The 22,230-nt window shown below is 43.6% G+C and overlaps 1 protein-coding gene across 16 annotated transcripts in view; it reads left to right on the top strand.

The window, feature by feature from the left end:
• Positions 1-22,230, top strand: part of AKAP13 (A-kinase anchoring protein 13) — a 212,696-nt gene that overhangs the window by 110,205 nt on the left and 80,261 nt on the right. For 15 of the 16 annotated variants that reach the window (XM_050309179.1, XM_050309185.1, XM_050309181.1 and 12 more), the window contains 2 exons: positions 1,966-4,837; positions 9,373-9,449. In XM_050309179.1, coding sequence (XP_050165136.1) covers positions 1,966-4,837; positions 9,373-9,449 — 2,949 coding nt within the window. Of the gene's footprint in view, positions 1-1,965; positions 4,838-5,510; positions 5,601-9,372; positions 9,450-22,230 lie in introns of those variants that run through there. The other variant, XM_050309192.1, reaches the window with a different exon arrangement.

Raw genomic sequence — 22,230 nt, 5'->3', positions numbered from 1 at the left:
AAAATCTTGCTTGTTCCTGAGTGTCACTGTTGTTGGTGTCTGTCCATCCTGGCTGTGTGGTCTGTGTCTGTCCATCGTGGCTAGGAGCCAGAAGCATGGTGTCCATGCTCTGCTGTGGGATTACAGCCACCAGAGCCCTGGCACAGTGTCTGTTTGCCCTTGCAAGAAGTAGCTGCAGCCTGTGGGTACCACTGCACGCAGAGCCCTGGTGCTACACAAGCACAGAGATGCCATGCCTCCAATGCTAACCGGTCTTGGGAAGCCTCAGGGAGTTCTGGCATAGCTGACAGCATATATGGGAGCTGGGTACCAGGATTATTTTGAATAGGAGAGAGATTCATGGCAAACTGACCAGAAGTACATTTAGTGGTCCATGATTCAGTGATTCTGTGGCACTGCTCAATGTTTGCAAACCTCAGAGCATGGAAAGACAAGTAAACACAATATCCTCGAGGCAGCAGTGATTATTTTAGCCACTATTTGTATATGCAATACCCAGAAGTTCCCTGTGATGCATCAGTTAACATATTGGCCACTGTAATATTCAGGGTGTTTAGGCTGACATTTTTGGTATGAAGTTCAATTTCTCTGAGAAGTCTTAAAATTTGCAGGGAGCTGTTCAAGTTAGACTTCTGGGACACATGTATTTTTTTTAAAATATTTTTACAAAGAAATGCAAAAAACCCCTCAGATTTCACATAGTTTATTAGAGTTTTGTGTTTGTGGAGAGTCAGAAGCACTTAGCAAGAAACCAGTGTGACCTCGGAAAGTTTATGGTGCAAAGCCCCAAGCAAACCAAGGGAGCTCTGTGGGGTGTACGTTGAGGGATTGGGGTTGCTCGTTAATTTAATAAGCCTGTTCTTCTAAGATGTGAACGTTGATGTATTCTCTTCTGCAGAGAAGAGAATATGAAAGGAGCTATTGAAACAGGTGGTTCTTTTTAAGTAAAGGTTTGATTGTATCAAACTATAAAAGCTTGACAAAGCAGATGCTCTGGAAGGAAAATGCAGATTAGAGGGGAATTGAATATGTTGCTACTGTTCCATGATAATGCATGTATTAGTTTTAATAGTATTGTCATCATTTTGAAATTTTTATTTCCAGTTAGGAAATAAATTTCAGATATTTAATTATGCCTGCAATTCTCAGGAATAGATTAGATGATCAGTTCTAGGAGCAGTGGTGTGTTTGGACAGTGTCAACCAATGCCCAAGTCTGAAATAGCATTTCCATCCATGTGGAGTAAATTGAGCAACACTGGCGAGAGTTGGGGAGCAGCATCGGGCAGGGATCTGAGGCTGCTCTTAAACAGCATTTGCTTAAAGCCCTTTGGGACTATGCTGGTATATATTTGCATTATTTGGTAGACTGAATTCTGCTGTTTACTGATCTTGAATTTAAGTGCACTCAAGAAATATGACTACAACTGCTTGAAGAGCAATTACCAAGATTACAGTTCTTCTCAGTGGTGGCAGATGGTGTAGCAAGGGAGTAGAGGGACAAATTTCAGCTTCGGGGTGTTCAGTCTGACCATTAGGAAAAAATTCTTCATGGGAGGGTGGTGTGGCATGGGAACAGATTGCCCAGAGAGGCTGTGGGTACTCTATCATTGGAAGTTTTGGGGACTTGGCAAGATAAAGTCATGGTTGACCTGATGTTGCATTGGCAGCAGTCCAGTCTCAGGCAGGTGGTTGGACTAGATGACCTTCAGATACTCTTTTCAACAAATGCTTCTGTCATTCTAATAATTTCAGTATTACCTTGTTCCAAAAGCAACATGTAAAATACCCACTGAGGTATATTTGTAACTCTGTCCTGGGTGACACCAGGTAGAGGTACAGAGGGAGTAGGAGTCACATGGAATAGGATTGTGTAGATATAGATCTTGCACATAATGGAGACAGGGTAATTGTGTGACAGAGTAAAGTAATACTTTCTTTTTTGTGTGTATGTGTCTTGTTACAGAGTTCAAGGCAGCAGACAGAGCCTGTACTGGGGGATTCTGGAGACAGCTGTGCTAAAGGAGCAGAGCCAGATGGTCGCCTGACCACTACCTCTCAGAGGCTTGAAGAAATGGCAAGAGAAGAAAGGCAGGAAAACCCATCTGATCTGATTCACCTGGACTTTGGGCAGCTCTCACACCAAACCCAGCAGGAGGAGAAATGCAACAGCAGGAGTTTGGGAACTTCTAATGACGCACCCAATAACTTGGTTAGCCTGGGGGATGGAAACAGCCCAGAGTCATTCTATGAAAGTAAAAACACAGAGATATTGTGTAAAAAGGAAGAGGTGGGGCCAACCTCTGCTGAAGGCTCTGGGACTGTATCAGATGAGAAGGAATGCACTGTGAGCCCGTGTGCAAGTGTAAACGGTGCTGTAAATCTTCCACCCTCTGGAAATACAAATGAGGCAGCTGGAATGACATCTGCTGGAGTTGTTCTGGATCAAGCTGGCTTGGGCAGTACAGATATTGCCCATCAGGAAGTGCGAGGTGCCGAGCAGCGTGCAGCTGGCAGTGCTGCTGCTGTGGTTGCAGCTGCAGGTGAAGCCCCAGCTTCCTCGGAGGGCCTGGATGTGGTTATGGGCCAGACTGAATGCAGGAACTGTACCGGGGCCGCTGAGAGGGCTGCGAGCCAGCGGCAGGGAGAGCATGGGATGGCAGAGGCAGGCAAGAGGACTGCAAACCTGGAAGAGGAATCTCCAGCTGAGGAGGAGTCAGCCAGTGCTGCTCAGCCCTTACTCAGTGATTTTAATGGCACTGAGTGTTCAGATGGGGAGGATGCAAACATGGGAGTGGCACCGGCCCGGGACGGTACAAATGCAGGTGGTGGCACTGGCGATGTCCCTGTTGACCTTTGCAAGACTGGCGACAACAAAGAGACTGGATCATGCACTGCTCAGGTAAACGGTGACTTCGTGGAAAGCCAAGGCAATGCCTGTGTCACAGCAAGGCAGGATATCACTGCAAGCACTGGGGAAGCACTACCAGCAGTGAATGGGGTGAAGGTTCCTGCATGTGCATCAGAATCTGATCCTGGTTCAGAGATCCATAGCAGCAATAAGAGCAGGGAGCGAGAAAGGCAGGTGGAAGCAGATTGCACAGATGGAAAATCCAGCTTGCCCTCACTGGCAGGCAGTGTGGAAACTGATGGCGCTGATGCTGAACCTGAAAACAGTGATGTTGGTGGATCTAATGGAAGCGGTGCAGAACCTGAACATTGCCAGGAGAGCAGTGAGATCACTGACCATGAGGCTGAAACAATGGAGAGCAGTGAAAAGGAGCCAGTAGGAACTGATACCAGCAGCCCCAGAGATGGAGGAAGTGTAAATTCTGCAGGTCAGGAAGTTGATGGCTGTTGCCTTTCTGCTGCTCAAACTGGCAATAAAGATGAAATGGGCAACAGCTTCAAACCAGTCACTGCTCAGGAGAGTGAACATGAGCCTGCATCACTTCCTCCAGAGGACATGAGCACAGGTCTGGCAGAGAAGGAGCCTGCCCAGACCCAAGCAGAGACAGCAGAAAGTGCTTCAGAGCAGCAGGGTCTGAACAGTGAGGTGAAATCGCCCACTCTCCTGCCCAGAGGAGAGGGACCGGCTCTGAGTCAGGAGGGAGATGCTGCAGTGGCACCTCCTGGGCAGGAGGCAGCTCTGCAAGGTAATGACTCTGGATTAGTGCCATGTGCCAGTGGTGCAGACTGTGCCAAGGATAATTTAATGGGCACACCCTCTGCAATTCATAATGAGGACTCTAAACAAAACCAGGAAGCAGTGGTGGTGGGGGCAGACTCAGCAGAGCTCTCCTGGCAGCATGGCAGGGTAGCTGCCGGCAGGCCCGGGTACCGTGCTGGGGATGAGGGCTCCCTGGAGCAGGGCCTCTCTCAGGCTGAAGGAGGCAAAGATGAGCCTGAGTGGGAGGCTCATGCGAATGGCAAGGAGCAGGTTTTGTCAGAGGAACTTCCTGCTGCTGTTGTGAAACCCTCTGCCTGCAGTCTCGGGGGGCCTGTGGTGGGCAGCAGCAATGTGGATGCTGGGCTGAAAGAGACAGTCCAACCTGAAGAAGCGTGCAAGGCCGGAGCAGTGGCCGCAGGAGAAGGCACCATGCACGGACCTGCACCAGCAGATAAGTCACTGGGTGCAGAGAGTGACCCCTGTCTGAATGCGGGGCTGAACCGAGAACATGATCCCAGTCAGACCCTACAGCGGATCTCCCCGCACAGCAGCACCTCCGAGTTAAAGGACACCTCAGAAACGGGAGCCCCGAGTGATGCCTGTGAGGGTAAGGAAGTACTGAGGCCGGTGACAATGACCCCTGTGGCAGCGTATCCGGAGGAGCAGGAGGATTCAGAGAGCGTGCTTCCCCGGGCAGCACTCCAGCCCATCGCAGAGGAGCCCACGTGCGACAGCGACTCCAGCACCGACACTGTTTGTCCGGCCAGCGAGGCCGATGCTGGTCCTGTTGGGAAAGCAGCTGAAGGGGAGGCTTTGGCTGAGCCTGATGGAAAGCAAAGCCGAGATGTACCTGAATTGCCCCTCTCACCGTGTTCCTGCCGTTTACTTGCTGTTGAGTCACTGGAAAATGAGGGAGTGAAGAGTTTGGTATCGGCAGACGATGGCTCCTCTCTGGATAAAGTTCCTAAAACGGTAAAAAGTTTTGATGCAGTGGTTTTTGCAGCAGAAACACCTTGTTCCTCTGAATTACCAGCCCCAGAAAAAGGGGTGCTTGAGGCCCAGGCTGCAGTGGATGTTGGAGTCAGCCTTAATGGAGAAATGGATTTAAGTTCCTCAACAAAGAAGAAGAACGTCAGCCTGGCAGTGCAAGGAGCTGAGCCTCTTACAGGTAGGAAAAATCGGTTGGTTTCCTCCTTTTTTAGATTTTCTTTGTAGGCGTGCCCTCTAGCATCTCATCAGCAAAGGAAGTAAGAGCTGGAGGCCTGTGCTGCAGAGGGAAGTGTAGGTGTTTGGGGTTTTTCTTCTGAGAAAGGAAAATTTTGAACTTACATATAAAACCTTCCAATTCAAATGCTGGGATGCTGCTGGAGGTAAGAACAGGACGTCATCTCCTTTGACTTTGTACAGAAGAATTTCTAGCACATGAATCCTCCCTAAGAAGGAATGAATGGGAGTAAGCTATTTGGAATACTTTATCTTGGAGTTAGATGCTTTCATGTGGGCATGAGGGTTTATTTCCTTAGTGCTATTCTCTCCCCTTTATTTTTGCTAAGATGGAATCAGAGGGTTCAACGGGCCTGTCCTGCGTTTTCTTTGCTTGTCTGCTTGGAACAGCTGCAAATGTCCCTCTGAACTGCCCGAAGCTGTTTCCTAATTGGCGGCATTAGGTCATTTAAAAAAGCCAGCGGGCCCTGCCCCCACCCTCTTTTCCGGGCTTCAGAGGTTTTTTGTCGGGCAGAGCAGCCGGTGGTGCTTTCCAGTGCATTTAAACAGTACTGGAACTCGGATGATGAGTTTTTCCTGCTGCTGTCGGCTGGGAAGCGGAACGGGCGTTCCCCGTGGATGAGTGTGATGGGGGAGAGCGGTGGGACTTGGGGACAGCTCAGATGCCTGGTACCCGTGCAACAGGAGCTAATAGAAAACATCATAAGGTAATTCCAAAAGGGAAAAAAAAGGGGGTAAATTGAATAACAAAAAAAAAAAAAAAAAAAGGGGTTCTTGTTCCTCCAGACTGGCATTAAATGATAGGTGAATTTGGTACTGAAGCATGGAGCTAATCTGATCTTCATATTCCACCTGTTCAGGCAGCTGTTAAATGGAAGCAGCTGAACTTTTTCAGTTGCCATTTTTTTTCCTCTGCTGTGAGAAAATGCTACAGTGCCTCTTGCTTTCCCAGCACTGAACAAACAAACAAACAAACAAAGCATTTAAACAATTAAAAAAAAATCTGCTATGATATAGATCACGAAATTGTGAAGTTATAAAGCTGTTTCACTGTTTTAATGCTGGGACTTGGTGCTTTTGGTCTTAATGCAATACGGGGTGATGGCAGAGGGTTTGTTCTGATACATGATGGCAGAATAACTGGGGGCAGGAGAAAGGATTGAGGGGGCTCGGTGGTGGGTCCAGCAAATCCCTTTTTCGTTGAGTTCAGGATTTTTAGGACACTTATGTGTCAAGAGATAACCAGTAACCACGAGTCAGGAGATCATTAGTAAATAAGTAGAAAGATTGAAAAGTGGATTTGAAAGCTGTTTTTAGAAGGAACCTGGTTTAGTACTGTGTTGGTTTGACAGTTCAATAGGATGGGAGTGGCTGTAACTCAATACCTGGCAGGGCTCCTTTTTCCCCGGGAACCTGTGGCTTTGTTGGCTCCCTCTGTGCAGTCCAGGTCTTTATCTGTGGTTGGATTCTTGGAGGCATGACGTTGTCTAGGCGAGGTTTTAAAAGGAAAAGGGGCTAGACAGTCCAATAAGAAAGTAGCTAAAGTAGGATACTGATGTTAAGGCATCGTTCTGTGGTAGGATATGGAAAGGGGTGGGGGAAAGGAAGTGATCCTGTTACTGATTTAAAATAACTAAGGATTTAGGTCTAAATGGTCTTGGGATACAACAATCTGACCTCTCCTTAGGCAAAAATTGTTTATTGCAATGAGGTGCTGCACAGACCCAAAGTTCAACTGTAATACTTTCTCTTGAAGTACTTCAGGATTCTTTTGAAGCAAAATGTTAGGGAAATGCAAATAAAATATTAGCTTAAAGCAGAGACAAGCAACTGCTATGGATCCAAGTTTGCTATTCGAAATGTTTCAGAAACTCACCTCATATGAAGCATCATCTAGAACTCTGATATGGCAGTAATTCAAGAGAACTGATTTATTGTTTATTATTATTGCTGTGTACATTCTTCATGTTCATGTCTAGCCTTGGGTGGCACATTTTGTGTATGATTTCAGTGGTAGCCTTCAATTCTTCTTTGCTGTGCCAGTGCTGGGCAGTTTTCCCTGCAGGCTGGGTTTGTACAGAGGATTTTGTGTCCATGGCAGAGTTGTCAGTGCACACAATGAATCACATCTTTTTTCAATGGAATACAATAAAGCCTTCCCAAGGGAAGTGTAGGTCATGAGGCCATTTCTCAGAAACACGTGTAGTCAGAGGGTTTTATTGTCATGGTAACTTATCAGAGATGTAATCAGCTGATAATTGCTGTTGCCATTACTCCAAATCATTGAGCTCTTTAATTTTTTTATTTATATTATGAAGCTACTCCCAAATATACACCTGTTTATCTCATTGCCTCTGCTTAGTTTCCACCTACTCCCAAAGCAAAAACTTCAAAAGGCTAATTTCCTTATCCAAACAAATATCTAGTGACTGGTCATAACATTGAAGGAAGGTAATGAAGGTAGAAGATCCTGCTTTCCTAAGGCATCTCCTCCTGCTGTTGGCTTTAGACTCAGAACTGCATTGCAGCTGAGTAATGGGTTCTGCAAGCACATTTTTTGCAAGCCAGGCAGGTAGATACTACTCATTAAAAAAGAAGGGAGTTAGGATATGAAATCATATACCACAGTAGCTGGGCTGGGTGAGAAGAGAAGAAATGGCATGAATTTATGCTGACAAAACACCTTGGAGTAGTTGCAGTTTCTTGGCAGAAACCAAACCTGGCAAGGTTAGGTTATATGGTTGGGGTTTGTCATGTTAGATTAAGAAATACTGTAATTACTGCTCCATAGCTTTTCTCCTGGGAGAAATATCCCCAGTGCATCTCCTGTAGATTTCAGGATTTCAAGAAAACATTCATTGACAGATAGAAGTATATCACCTTATTTTGAACTTTACCAGTCTTTACTTCAGACTTACCAGTGACATTTTTCCTATGGAAAAACACTTAGTATTTCCTTCCCCTGTTAGAGTGGCAGGATGAACAGGTAACAAATGTCACTAATGGTACTCCATGTGTAATTAGGTACTCTGTGCCCAGAGACCTCTGTGACAGCATTATAGAGCTTTTCCTTTGAGATACTTTTCTTAGCAGAAGTTTAGGAAAAAGTGGCAGAGTGCGAAAGGTTGTTCTCTTGAATTTCATCCTGAGGGCACATCTTTGTCCTCCAGTTCTTAGGCAGCACAGGGTATCACTACACCACTTGCTTCTCCTATCCTCGATGCACTAAATATTTCTTCTTTGAGTGTTCTGTCCTTGGACCAATATCTCAACCATCACGGCATTACCATGACCCCGAGCAGATCTCCCAGCAAGTGGCACTCAAAGGAAATTTGTTGCTTTCCCTCTGATTTTTGAGTCTGCCCACAAACTCATCCAGCTGAGACAAAATCATTGCAAAACCAGATAGTCCCAAAAATCAAGGGTAGATTTGAAGCCAGTGGAAAACCATTGGTGACAGTTGTAACATCAACTTCCTCGTGAAGATGGGAGGCTCCACTTGCTAAATCCCTGAACGGTAAACTCACTGCAAACACGTGTCACCCTTAAGAAGGCGTTGTCATCCATCCAGTGTTTGTTTTTAGTAGAAATGAGAGAGGGAGTGGGATTAGAGGGGGGGGTTTAGCCCTGACACAGCCACTTTCCATCTGGGCGGCTTTGGTCAAATCGCTTCACTCCTCGAAAAGTGTCCCGTGTGTCGTGAGAGTCATTAGCTTAGGGTTGAAAGCGAATTAGGATGTTGACTTCATGCCAGGAAAAGGTAAGCTAGGGGAACCCCTGGGGAATGGTGACTAATGAAAGTTTTGTTGGGCAGAGAAAGCAGCTGGGACATGATATTTGTATTACTGCGGTGGTGACACCATTGTGAGAGCATGAGGAAGGGGAGAATCAACCGTGACTTTGTAAACTCCGGCAGCAAAAGGGTTTGCCTTCCTAGTCCAGAGGTGTGATTGTCATCCTTAAGGCAGCGCAGGTGGGATGAATTTTTGCAGCTTATAGATTTATTTTTTTTTCAACACTTAAAATACCTCTTGAGGGAAGGCAAGGCTGGTTTTTTGAGTTATTTTTTGGGGTTATGGTAAGAAGAAAAACAGCAAAAATTTAGCTTCTTTATCTAGATGAATTAGAGCCAAAAAAATACATGGGCAAATACATGCAGATGTGCTTGGCCTCACCTTCAGCTTTTCAGGAGTTTTACCCTGTGCTTGCTGCTGTTTCATAGTTTCCTTCAGTCCCAGACACGATAGTTGTTAAAACTAATAACAACCAGGGGGAAAGTCAGGAATGAAACCAGATGTTAGAAGTCAAATGGACTTGCTGAAGGGGTTTAAATGGACTTGTTGAAGGGGTTTGGGCATTGAGCTTTCTTTTCATTTTAGGGTGGTTTTTTTGAGACTGTTTTGTGTAAACAGAAAAATATTAGTAGCACTGAAAGAAATTTGTTTTTAAATTACCTTTGGGGACCCTCTATTTTCACAGGGAAGCTGGAAATGAAAACTGAGGACGAGGTGGATTTTCTGAAAGACGGCACGGGGAGCGCAGCCCGCGAGGAAGCGGTGAGTGCACGTGTTGTCGCCTTGTCTCTTGCTGTGCTGTTTAAAGACATGCCACCACTGCTGTAACCAACCACCAAACCTACTGGTTTCCTTTCTGTACCCTCTGCTCAACAGCCTCCATCACTATGACGTTGTTTTAGCCTTTTAAAAATAGTCTGGGCTTTTTTAGACCTTGCGTTTTCAACCGCTGGATTAAGCCACATTTATGTTTTCTCAGCCAGTGACAGAGAGATTGAGCCAAGAGGTTGCTTGTGGGGCAGGGTTGCACCAAGATTTGTGTATGATTTGACAAAAGCCATGTCCTGGAGAGCACTTGGGGTTGGTTATGCTATGGGGGGGACCAGCAGCACCTTCAAGGTCCCTGCACCCAGCTGCTGCCTGCGTGGTCCTGGAGAGTCTCTCCATCCTTCACTGTACTTTGTCCTTCCGCAGAGTTTTTGGCAGAAGGAACCGTGGCTGCAGTGAATGTTGGTGTGTGCACAGACTCCAAGGTCTAAAGACATCATTAGCTGGGAGTGTTAGTGCCTTAGCTGGAAGAAAAATGAATAATGGGAGGACATATAGGGATCAAGTGTGGGGTGAAAGCCCATATTGTTCATGTTGGTGAAACAGTATAAAAGGTCATGCCAGGAATCAGGAATTTGTTGGTTTTGTTTTTTATTACTTGTGCTTTACCATATTTAAGGACTGTCTGTGACTGAAAAAGAAGGTGTATACTGGGCTTGATGTGAACAGAATTTTGATTTAAAGCACCGCAAATACATATTCTGCTTTGTCAAGAGCTGTGTTTTCTTGGTGTGACCTTTCCTAGCTGGATTTGCATTTGCTTATATATTTTATATATGGTTTCTTGTACCTGAAAAAGTGTTTTGTAAATGCTGAATTGCTGTCAGCCTGTGTTGGTGCACGTTGCCTTTGAGCAGCTGTGTTTGTGTGTTCCCCTACCATTATGAAGCTGTTAAAAGAGAAAACACTGTGGGGATGAGTTCACACTGCAGGGTGGAGCTCCAAAAATCTTTGCTCATCATGCAATAAAGCTCTTTGAGCAGCAGAACAGTCTTGCCAAAGCTTGTAATAAAATCAGGTTTATTATGTTTTTAACAAGTTAAGGCTTAATTTCTGTAGCTGTTTGCTCAGTGAATTAGCCAGGGACTAGAGAAAATAACTTTCCAAGTAACATTTGTACTGTCTGATAAAGAAGTCTGTCATTACTGGAATTTATGAGTGTGAAGATGCTGATGATTTTTTTATTTTTATTTTTACTGACCTCTTATTGAAGGTATTCCTGAACAATACTTAGGAATCTGGTCAGTGAGTTAAGATATCTTTAGAAAATGCAAATTAGGACATTGCCTTTTCCTTTCAAACAGACATAAAAGAAACTTACTGCATTTGGCTTCCATTTTGCATGTTTTACGGGCATTTTGATTTTTGTGTGTGTGCTTTCTTCTCCCTCTCCCTCCTGCCTCGTCAAACACCTCTTTAGAAATCTGGCTTTTCCGAGGCAGGAATGGGAGTGCCAGGGGAATGGAAAGTTTGCTGCAGGACTGACAGGGTTTCCTGTTGCTAAGTTCAACAGAAACAAAATAACAACTGCACTATATTAAGGTCATTTGAAAAAAAAAGAAAAAAAAAAAAGGAGTGGAGGGCTTATAAATAGAGCTCAATTCACACGTGTAGGCTGGGCCGGAGCTGGCCGGTGAGAGCCATTGCACAGTGTGCATCTCCTGCCACGTCCTGTCTCTGCTTTATTTAGTGCTGGCTCTTTTTGTAGCCAGAAGTCTTTCAGGTGCTTGTTGCCTTCTTATTACAGAGCCATTTTGTGGTTAGTACAAAGTGGTTTTCTTAACTTGTTGCAAATAGAAATGTTGTTGCTTGCAGCTGGTCAGGAGCTGCAGGTATTTTGCAGTCTCACCAGGGCTGTTGGCAGCTTTGGGTCTTGGAACTGCATTAACTCCTGTTTTGTGCGGTTTGTGAGAACTTTGCACAGTGTGGAAAGCTTTTCAGATGTACAGGTTATGGAAACAAATATTTTGGAGTCTAAAAAGTGCAACTTGTATAGTGCAGTCAGGCTGAAGGACAGTAGCTTGAGCACACGGGGAAGAGAAGGGGGAAAACTCCTGAGTTGGGTTCTGAAGAGTTTTTAGAATTAGATGTATTCGTGATGCCAGTATTACATGTATAGTACCAGCTCTCAGACTTTCCCCTAAAGTTGTTTCAGAAGACTCTGTCTGAGAGAGGCTCTTGTGCATATCATGGAAAAGCTGCTGGTGAAAAATGTTCAGGAAAATAATGGTCTGTAGGGTTATAAGCAATGAAGAGAAAATAATGGAAAAACGGTTTTGACAATTAAAATAGGGTCTTAAAGTGTGTTTCCTAAATTGCCAGAATGTTTTCTCAGAGGTTGTATCTGTACAGCTACAGAAACTCAGTAACCAGAACTTCCTAAGCTCCTTTCAAGGTAGGCTCATCCTGCCAGAGACTTCCCTGGTCCTTATCTTCCTGCTTAGTTTGGGAATCTTGAGTAGAGCTGGGATAATCATTTGATGTGATATATTAAAACTAGAGTTTAGCATTTTTTAAAAAATTTAATAATTATTAACTCTGATGAGAGATTTGTTTTGGCTTCTGCATGCTGCGATATTAAAATAATTTAAAATGGCACCTGGTGGCTCCAGCATTATAAAAGTAAAGCAACAGTTTGAAATGAACTGTACCCTGATATACTTCTCCTGTGTTGATCCCAGAAGTTGGTTGTGATTCATTATTTGCTAAATCTTTGTCTTCACGTGGCAGGATGGATAAGTTTGCACTGCTGGGTTCATCCAGTGGCTTTGGTTGTCTAAGCCTGTGAGTGAGAAAGTGTAGCTGGCTGACCCCAGACTGGAGTTCACTGGCAAATAGTCTTCCCATTGCATTTATTAATTTTATTAGTTAGTTGCTATTGAATTTAATGCATCCTACCTTTACCACAGGAATTAATGTCTGTGTTTTCGGAAGTTGCAGCTTGCTAGATAAATGTGGCATTTCTAAATACATTCACAGAGAGAGAAGCTTGAAAAAAACTTTCTCTTTCATCTCTCCACTGATCCAAGTAGTGTGGTAATGTGTGATACATCAGCAAGGTCACTTTCTGGGGGAAACTTGCAATATTTTCAGTCATGATTTGGAAGATGGAGCTATGTTTATAACACTCAGATGACATCAGCTTGGGAGGGATTGCAGGCGGCTGGGAGAATAGGGTCAGGGTTCAGAGTGACCTTAAGAAATTGGAGAGTACATCCAGATAAGAGATAAAAGAAGCCAGAGAGTGATTCATTTGTGAAGGAGAAATCAAAATGCACATTTACCAAGTCAGGTTTAAGCTGGAGAAGGATGAGTAGAAAAAAAATCAGGATTTCTAGTGGATTACAAATGAATCAACAGTGAGAGGCTATTGCGAAAGGAACAAATCTTGTTTTGAGTTATATTGAAGGAGTGTCCTCCATAAGGTGCGGGAGGTGAGTTACTCATGTGTGGTCCTGTGGAGCCATCATCAGTGTCATCAGATCCAGTTTGGGGTACCCTGCTCTGAGGAGGACATGGGTGTATTGGAGAGTGTCCAGAAGGAAACCACGAGAAGAGATGAGGAAATGTGAGAAGAGATTGAAAGAACTAAATTTATTCAGTGCAACAAAAAGAAAACTGCTGTGCAATCTAGCAGTCTGCCAGCATGTAATAGTCGTTATTAAAGTCCCGGATATCCATGGCACCTTAATTTACTCATTTGCTAATTTGCCAGGATGATTTAAGCTGGATGTTGAGAAAACATCCTGTTATCATCATAAAACTGTTGCAAGACCACCTAGGGAGGCAAGGAAACCTCCTTCCCAGGGAGTTGTTACAGATAAGATAGATGATGCTCTGTCAGGACAGAGCCTCAGGTCTGTTGTTGCCCATTGGTTTTGGTTTGTAGGCCACCAGGTTTGCATTTTGCTGAACAGGGAGAAGAGGAGGGAGCAGCTTGGCTGGAGCCTGGGAGGATGTGCAAGGAAGGGGACTGGGATGGCAGGACTGCAGGAGAAGGTGGGAAGAGGGAATGCGCTAGACTGGCTGGAAAAGAGCTTGTGGGAAAGATGAGAGACCCACACGGCACTGAGATAATAAGTGTTTGGATGGACAGGAGGTGTGAAGGATCCAGAGATTTTTTTCTCCTCCACAGCTGAAGTCTTTCATGTTTCTCTTCTTGGAGATCAGCAGATAAATGGAGAAAATTCTGTTCAAGGGTACGGAGACGTCCACTTCTAGTGCCAGTGCCAGCTGTTGGTCAGATCAAGTGGTAGAGAAATGCTCTGTGGCTCAAAACTACTGAGCATTGTTGGTGACCCAAGACAAGGGGTCATTTTAGTTATCCAGACTCCAATTTATTTTCTTAGGAAATAATTATTTTAACAATCTGCTCACTCTGAAGATCTGCCAAAATTCAGATTGTCTGTGCACACTGAAATCCATTTTCTCCATTTGCATGTGTGTATATATGTTTGTACTATGGGATGGCAGTTACAAATCCCTGTTTTCCAAAGGACTTGCAGAACAGCATGGGAAGCTTCCCAACAGCATGGACAATTTCAGAGCAAGTGTCAGAAGTGTTGGAAACAAATGGAAGCTGGGTCTGGTGGTGGAAAGTGCAGCCTTAACAATAGGCTGTGTCCTCACCCTGCCTCTTTAAAACCACTTGTGTAACTCTTTCTTTGTAAATGTTGTCCTGTAACTACAGTAAACATGGAAAAACCCAGCCAAAAGGGAGCCATCCTTAAGCCTGGCATTAGGACTAAAGGGTGACACACACCCCCTCATCAGGTCATGGCTTTGGGCTAGTCATCTGCCAGGCCCTTTCCCACACCCACAAGCATCCTGTGTCTGCCCAGCATGCTCAAAGCAGAGGCTTTGAGATCTGGGAGGAAATTGTGTCAGATGGTCAGCCCTGAGTAAATTCATCACTGTGCAGGATACATCACCTCGGGTTTCACTGTCTGTTCTGGGCATCGCTGCACAAACTGCAGGGAGCAAGAATAAAAGCAGGGGGGAAAGAAAAGTAAAAGGAATTAAACCCAGGCTGGGATTCTTGTTTGGCCTTTGAAATCTGTAGCAGGAAGGCATTTATACAACTACTGTGGAAGGTTTGGTTTTGTCCTGCACTTGATTTCTCTGGGTGCTGCAGTTCTGATGCCTTTTCCTCCCGAGCGCTGATAATCCTCAGCCTGGGACAGTAGTTTCCAAGCTCAGTCACAGGATTCATGGATGTTAGTGGGAGAAGCAGGAACGCAGACACCGAGCCAAATCCCCGGCTCAGCGCAGAGATGCTGCTCCCAGGCCTGGCTCAGCTCGAGCCTGCGGCAGGACGGGGCATATGAAGGCGCCCGCGCCGCCCCCGCCGCTCGCCGTGGCCACAGGGCTTGTGCCAGCCCACGCTCATCTCTGGAGATGGTGAGTTAATCCTCCTCCCCTACGCCTCCCCCTTCAGCCAACTGCAGGCAAAGATTGCTGCCTGATACTCTGGTTTTTCATCATTTCCTAATTTTCTCTAATAAAACATCTGGCTCTGCCATCCTCCCAGTGTCAGCTGCAAAGGAAGTTTATCCCTCTGTTTTTTTCACAGTGATTGTTAAAGGCATCAAGAGCTACCTGGAGTTTTATTTATCCATCTGCAAACACTATTGCCTTGAAGGCTGTGTGTATATTCTTGCTGTAGTTTTGAGATGGATCAGATTAAGGACGACTGTTTAATAATTACAAATCTTCTCTGATGCTCACTTTTGGCTTGTTTCAGACAAAGGGGTTCACTCATACAAATTATTTAACATCAGTGTATTAAAGTAGCTTTCAGAGGCCCTTTTAAGGAACAGGACTCCATGATTTTACCAGTTTGTAAAATAGAGACCTAAAGGATTTCCAGTATAGAAAATCCTACGTTTTAAGTCCTCTTCAGGTGATTAGATGTATTCATTTTGTATGCAGTCATGAAAGTATGGATCCATAAAATAAGGGATACATAAGACTGCTACTGTAGCAAAGGAGTGCTGGCATTGAATATTGTACCTTGAGAAGGAATATACTGTGCTGTTTTTGAATGGTCCAGTCTCTGTATTCTATGGGTTCTTTTGTTTGTGTTTGAAATCTCTTAAAGTTTTGTGGTATTACTGTTGTATAGTAAGACATGGTTACTGCACACTGAATTCCTGGTCTAAATGTGGAGGAAATTAGGTTGATGACATGGGAGACCAAATGTGGAGTTTTTGGTGGAGGCTTCTGAAAGAACCTATCTAACTCCATTCTGATATTTTGGAAGCCAAAGTTGGCCCCCTACAATGTAGAGAACCCAGCATTTATGTCTTTCTGTAGACTTATGTTTTTTGCAGTTCATTTGAAGTTACACCACCTTAGAGGAAAACCTCATTAATACAAGAAATAGATTTATAACTATATTCCCATACATTTGTTCTGGGGTTTTATGAGGAGTCATGGGACAGATAGGGACAGATATCTGAGAGATGAGCAGGGAATCTTGGCTGCTGATGAAGCAGGCTGTAGCAATATCCAGGCATGGCATTTCTGACTTAATCTTCCAGCAAAGGATGAAAAGAATGGTGGCAGTAAGAAGAAAAAAAGTACTGTTAAAACTTTTTCCGTGGAAACATGGAATCAAAATGGATGTAACCTCGCAGTACTTTCACAAATTTCCCTTTTTGTTTCTGTTCTCAGCCTTTTCCCCTGCCACTACCCATTTTAGGTTTTCTGCCTTCCCTTATTATACCATTTTCATGCAGAGGTAGAAACCTGAATTTTCTTGCAGCATCTCTGCTTTTTCTGCTCAGCGTCATGTGCACATCCCTGTGTGGCCCAAAGCTGTGTTGCTGAATGTTTGTGGGCTCAAACTGCTGTTAAAACATGAGATGAGATAAAAGCCTGGGCGATAACTAAATGTTTGCCTTTCTGTGCAGCATCCTTGCTCACACTGAGCCAGCCTGATGGCTCTCTGGCTTTGCAGTAGTACAGGGCAGATTGGTGAAGATGGAGAGGTCTTAAGGCTGTGAAACAAGAATAGATGGTTAATGTTGCAGTGGATGATTAAAATATCTTAATAGGACTGAGTGTTTTGGTATCCAAGCATGTGATATCTAAAGGAAAAGTATGGGAGGGAGTGGGTTTGGCTGAGCTGAGGCAGCTGCAAGTCAGAATTAAAATCCCCCAGGGACAGAGCAGTGCCTTAGTGTTGCATTTGGCCATGGGCAGCCATAGCTGTTCTTACTGTCATGGTACCAAATTCATCAAAGCTTTCAAGGAAATGAAATTTGTCCGTTTTGGTAGAAGACTTGTAATAATCATCAGTCATGCCAAAGAAATGATGTCTCCAAATGGCAGGTCCTGTGTAAAGCATGGGCAGGAGTGACTTTTTTATTGGGATCCCAGAGCAGGTCAACATAAGGGATAGGAGAGTTTTTTCTCACTGCCGCTTACCTCCTTCCATCACCAGTTTGGTTTTTTACTGCTATAGTCTGTGTTTTGGACTTCTGCTTTGGAAGAACCCCAGCATGGAGGCTGTAACAAGAATGTGACAGTTTTGCAACGGTTTGATAAAATATACTTGATCAGCTGTATAGGAACTAGCAGATGGGAGCAAATTCTAAACCAGCTTTTCTTTTGCACTTGGTCTCTTGCAGCTAATAACATTCTTCTCCTTCCGCTTCTCTTTCTGCTTTTCTTATGCATTAAATTTGTACCTAAATAAGCGTGTACTTGATGTAGCCAGCTTTCTGATTTTCTCTTAAGCAGTGGTGAACTTAGCTGCTCCCTCCCTTCTTGCTTACTGTGTTTATTTTCTCAGTGCCAGTGATGTACTCAGTGAAAATGGAGGCGGTAGCTGTGCCCAAGAGACTAATGCAAAAGACAGAGCCAATATTTTTGGGTTACCTTGTTTGCTTTCTCTTCTGTTTGTGAAGTTTGAAATGAAGGAAAATTGTTGCTAACCTGTATTTAACCTGAGTTATACAGCTCTCCTTTCAGATCTGCAGAAGGTCCAATGCTTGGCTTGTGGTTTTCTCAGCCTAGTTAGATATTCCTTCCCCCTAAAGACTTTGCTTGATGTATACCCTGATCCCATTACAGCCACTTAATAGTAGTTTCTCCTTATTTATGCACTTAGTTATTTGGGAGCATATTCTTCTTACCTGCAGCTTTGTCAAATACCATATGCCTCCCTCTCCTGGAGCATTTCCATCTTCTCTACTCAAACACTAATACTGTGTTTGCAAGTACCAAGGTGCTGGGTCTGCCTATCTTGTACCAGCTGGCTGCGTTCTCCTTCCTCATGTCCTTCCAGCTGGTGAGATAAGAGGCAGGAACGTGAAGCCTCGCCCTCACTCACTCATTAGTCTGAGCCCTGGTACTGAGTCTGCTTAGCATCAAGTGACTTGTTTTTCTTCTGTCTGAGTCTGTGCTTACCTCCATAAATCACAAAAAGATCATAATCCTGACTTACTTGACACTGAACTTTTGCTTGGTTTCTTAACACAGCTGGACACATTAAATGCCTAAAAGTGGTTGGGAGGAATATTTCCAAAATACACATTTTCAAAGGCTGGAGGTGCAGTTCTCTGAAACGTTGGTTTCAATCTGAGATCTTATGTTTAGGAGCGTAGAAATCTCTTCTGCTCCTCCAAAATACTGTACTGCAGATCACACTGATTCTTATCAAAGGCATGGACAGGGGTGGGCTGTTAAAATCTGCTGAGATTAAAGAAGGGTTTCTTGGTGTTTTGTTCCACTGTTATTTTTATCTTTAACTCACCGAGGTGAGGAAATACTTACAGACCTGTTTGCCCAGGAGGAGGTAGATAAGTTTTAGCTTCAAATGCCTGCATGCAAGGGGTAAAACAGAGCAGTAATATAACTTTTTGAGCCTTTTAAAAGAGAAGGAGGGTTGCTTACATCATGTCTAGATATTCCTACTTTCAGATGACTCAAGAGAGGCAGTAGTTGGGGTCCTGTGGTGTTACAAAGGTAAGGGAAGAGAGAAAGCCCTTTGCTCCCTGCAGCATGGGCTGAAATGGGTTTTAGGATATTCTGCAAATTTTGGTTTTAAATCTGTTCTGAGGAGATGTGGAGGGAAACCTCAAAAGGCCTTTTTGTTCATAGCTGGATATTTGGGGGACAGTGTTTGATTTTGCTTGTCAAAGCTTCATTTCTTGTTTTCTGTCTTTGAGGAAGCTGAGCTTTACTTTGTGTGTTGTAAACAATGCAAAAAGCACCCAGAGAGCCAGAGATGGATCCTATGCCTTTTTTTATAAATCGACGTATATAGACTAAATAAAAAGCTTCTTTCTGGGCTTTAAATCCTTACAGTTCACCAGACGACAAAAATTTGTGTCTTGGAGTAGCTCCTAGAATTCTTTAATGCTGAAATATCTCCTCCACTTGCAAACCTGCGGCTCTCCCTCCTTTAGATAAGCAGTTTCTGTTTAAACTGGCTTTTTTTATTACTGTCCTTTTGGGCAAGGGTTGGCACAACCGACAAGAGACTCTAGGAGTGCATGGCAGAGAAATAAGAAATTTGAAGGTAAGATTAAACAAGTCCTCTCTGTTAAAAAGAGCAAGAGGGGAAAAAAATCTGTGCTTAGGGTATTGGCTTTCTCTGGCTCATGACAGTTTGAATGTACACTGAAAAAAATTGGAGCACTTCAAAAGCTTTATAAGTTGTTTTCTTCTCTTTCAAGAAAACGGAATTTAGGTAGGAACATTTTGTTTCAAGTAGCAGCTGAATTAAATGTTGAAAATAGGATATTTTGGTTGAATTTGTTGGGATTTTTTTTGTTGGGTAAGCTTTAGACTCCCAAGAAAAGTACATTCTGTTTTTATGCATGTCTTACTGCGAGCAATGTGTGTTCTCTGTCTGGTAAGTTGTGCTGTCTGAAGCATCAAATAGCTTTTGGCAGGTTGGCTCTTAAAATATATTGTGCATTATCTTTTATGGAGGATGTCAGCAGATGTCTGGATCCCAGCAATGGAATAGGAGGAGGGAGAGGCAAGACAAACCTGGGGGGTATTGTAGAGTGCTGTTGGAAGTGGAAACGGGAGTTTGAGAGATGGGTAGTGAAGTGTTTTTTAGTCCCCTGTGCGGGGCAGAAAGCAGCCACAGCAGGGGATATTTTAAGCCAGTATTCAGGTAAGCAGGATAACAGAGGTGCCCATTTGGGAGCTGTATTTCCTTTTTGTCTGAGGCTTGTGAGCAAGATCAGCCTTTAGGGACAGTCAGGCTCTCCCCCCTCCCAAACTCCCAGTACAGGGGAGGGAAGAAGGTGCCGACTGCAGCCGCTAAGGAGAGACTGAACGCAGGACAGGAGCCTAACTTATATTTTCTTCCAGTCTTACCGATGGACCTAGCCAAAAAAAAAAAAAAAAAGGGCATAAAATAACAACAGCTGTTGAAAAAAGTCTAAATCGTGTGCCTGTATCAACAGATGTTTCCATAAGCCATTGATTTTTAGGTTGTCACAGCTTAAATACAGTAGGGGGTGTGAAAAGAGTCAAAAGGGTAAAATCTATCTAGAAGATGTTTCTCCGCGTAGGAGAACTTTATAAGCTGCCAGAGAAGCTGTAAACAAAGTTGCACCAAAATGTATAGTGGCTTTTAATTTAAATTGTGCCTTTTTGCTTGTTACTGGCTTCTTGGGTTAACAAAGAAAATATTTTGCTTTCAATAGCTTTCAGATCTTTTGTTGGGTATTTTTACTTATACTTCTGCATTAAATAAGCCCATTTAACAAAACCTGATCCCCTTATAAACATGGAATAATGACAGTATCCCACATATGGGTTTCATTAATTTTTACATGTTTTGAAGTTGCTTTTTTTTTTCTCCAAAAGGCAAACTTGAGAAACAGAAGAGAGTAGTGCTACATAATAGCCAAAACCAACTAGCTGAGTAATAATAACTAGAAATAGTTAAATTAATTAACTGTTGCATATCAAAAAGGATTTTTTTTTCTATACAGAAGGATGCTGCATCATCCACACTCCTCCCAGTTGCTGTTACTGGTTTGCTTTGATTGAACTGGCATCAGTCCTGCTGATTATCTGCAAGCTTTCATGCTCCTGAGTCTTGTAAATGGTTTGGATTTTAGCCTGGAGAGAAAGCTTCAGAACATTTCCCCCTTTCTTCATAAGAGAACACAACCAACACTTTCCTTGTAGTCACTGGCAAGAAATTTCAGATGCTCCATTTTCCTTATCTGCAGCACAGAAATTTGCAGCTCCCAGGACAGCTCAAGTCAGAAGGATAACCCAGGGAAACCGCAAGATATAATAAATACTGCTTTTTTAATATTTTATCATCATCCATTGGCCTAAATTTATTTATCTATTTAATAAAGCTATTGAATATATGGAAATGCAGCAGCTGTAGCAGGTGGGGAATGAGAAAGGGGAGCAACTGAGGTTTCCCTGTATTGGCTTGACATTCACCATGTTTACAGGGACATTCTCTACCTTTAACTGAGTAAAGAGGCATAAGAGCAGGGCTTGGATCCATTATTTCAGTTAGGAATTATCCTTGCAGTAAAAGATGTTACTGTAGAGGGATCTTTGGAAAGCTAGTAGAGGAGACATAGCATATGTTAGTTTATAACTTTAGAATAAATATTTTATTGTTTTTCTGGAGCAGTGTCAACAGTTGAGAAAATTCCTTCCTAAAGGCGATGCTTCCACATATCTGGCTGTTAATTATATATGTTTTATGTCCTGAAATTCCTTTAAAATATTTTCTAAAATTGGGCTGAAGAGGAGAACATATTTAGCATGGGTTGATATAGTAATCATTAATGATGGCTTTGTAGACTCTATGAATCCTTACCCTTGTATATACAACTTTAGTCTTAGGGGATGAAAGTGGGGTAGAAATGGATAAAACCCGGTTTCTCCTGGGCTCTTGAGCTGTAAAGACCTGTTTGTTTAATATTCTTCACAGAGGACTACCAGGGAAACGGATAAAACAGTGAGCAAAGGAATATTCATGTGGTCCTAAAGCAGATCTCCCTGGCAGGAGCTGGAGTCCCAATGCCTCCTCTCAAAGTTTGCGTTGGGTTTTATTTCAAGTTTCCAAATGCGTGTAGAGAGGGCATGAAAATATTGGTTGGATGCAAGCGTAGGCAGGAGGGTGAGCTGGAGTGTCTGTTCTTGCTGGGAGAGGGGCTTGGCTGCACTCAGAGCATCTCAGTTAGCAGTCAGGGCTCAGATCCTCCTCCCCACAAAGCAAACAGAAAAACTGGAAGGGCAAAACAAATGCCACAGTGTCTTCAATCCACTGCCTTCATTAGCAGCCCAGCAAAAAGCTGACCTGGGAATATGACGGATGCCTTTGTACGGTGCTCTGCTTTCCCACCACTTCCCCTCCCAGATTTTCAATTACAAGATGAAAGAAGAGATAACTTTTTCCCTTATGCTGGAGTGCCTGGCCAGGACAATGCACTGGGTCGTGTGGGCTTCCCAAGGGCTGAGTCCTGGGGACTTCAATTAAAAAGGGAAAGAAAAAAAAAATAATAAGGGAAGCTGAATCATTTTCTGGCATGATTTATTCATTTGAATGACCCGTCTCTGTTTTTCAGTTAGATTACAGGGCCTAAAACTGTAGGCATGAAAGAATGGCAAAAGCTGAATAATTTCCTCAGTTCAAAATGTGTCATTTTTATATTGTCCATTAATTTCACTCACAGATACCATACGTCATTTTTGTTGGGCTTTATCCGCC

This window comes from Myiozetetes cayanensis, unplaced genomic scaffold, assembly GCF_022539395.1.
Source record: "Myiozetetes cayanensis isolate MyiCay16 unplaced genomic scaffold, myiCay2020 scf14, whole genome shotgun sequence".
NCBI lineage: Eukaryota > Metazoa > Chordata > Aves > Passeriformes > Tyrannidae > Myiozetetes > Myiozetetes cayanensis.
Note: the sequence above shows the minus strand (reverse complement) of the source record. Positions and strands in the feature narration are given on the sequence as shown.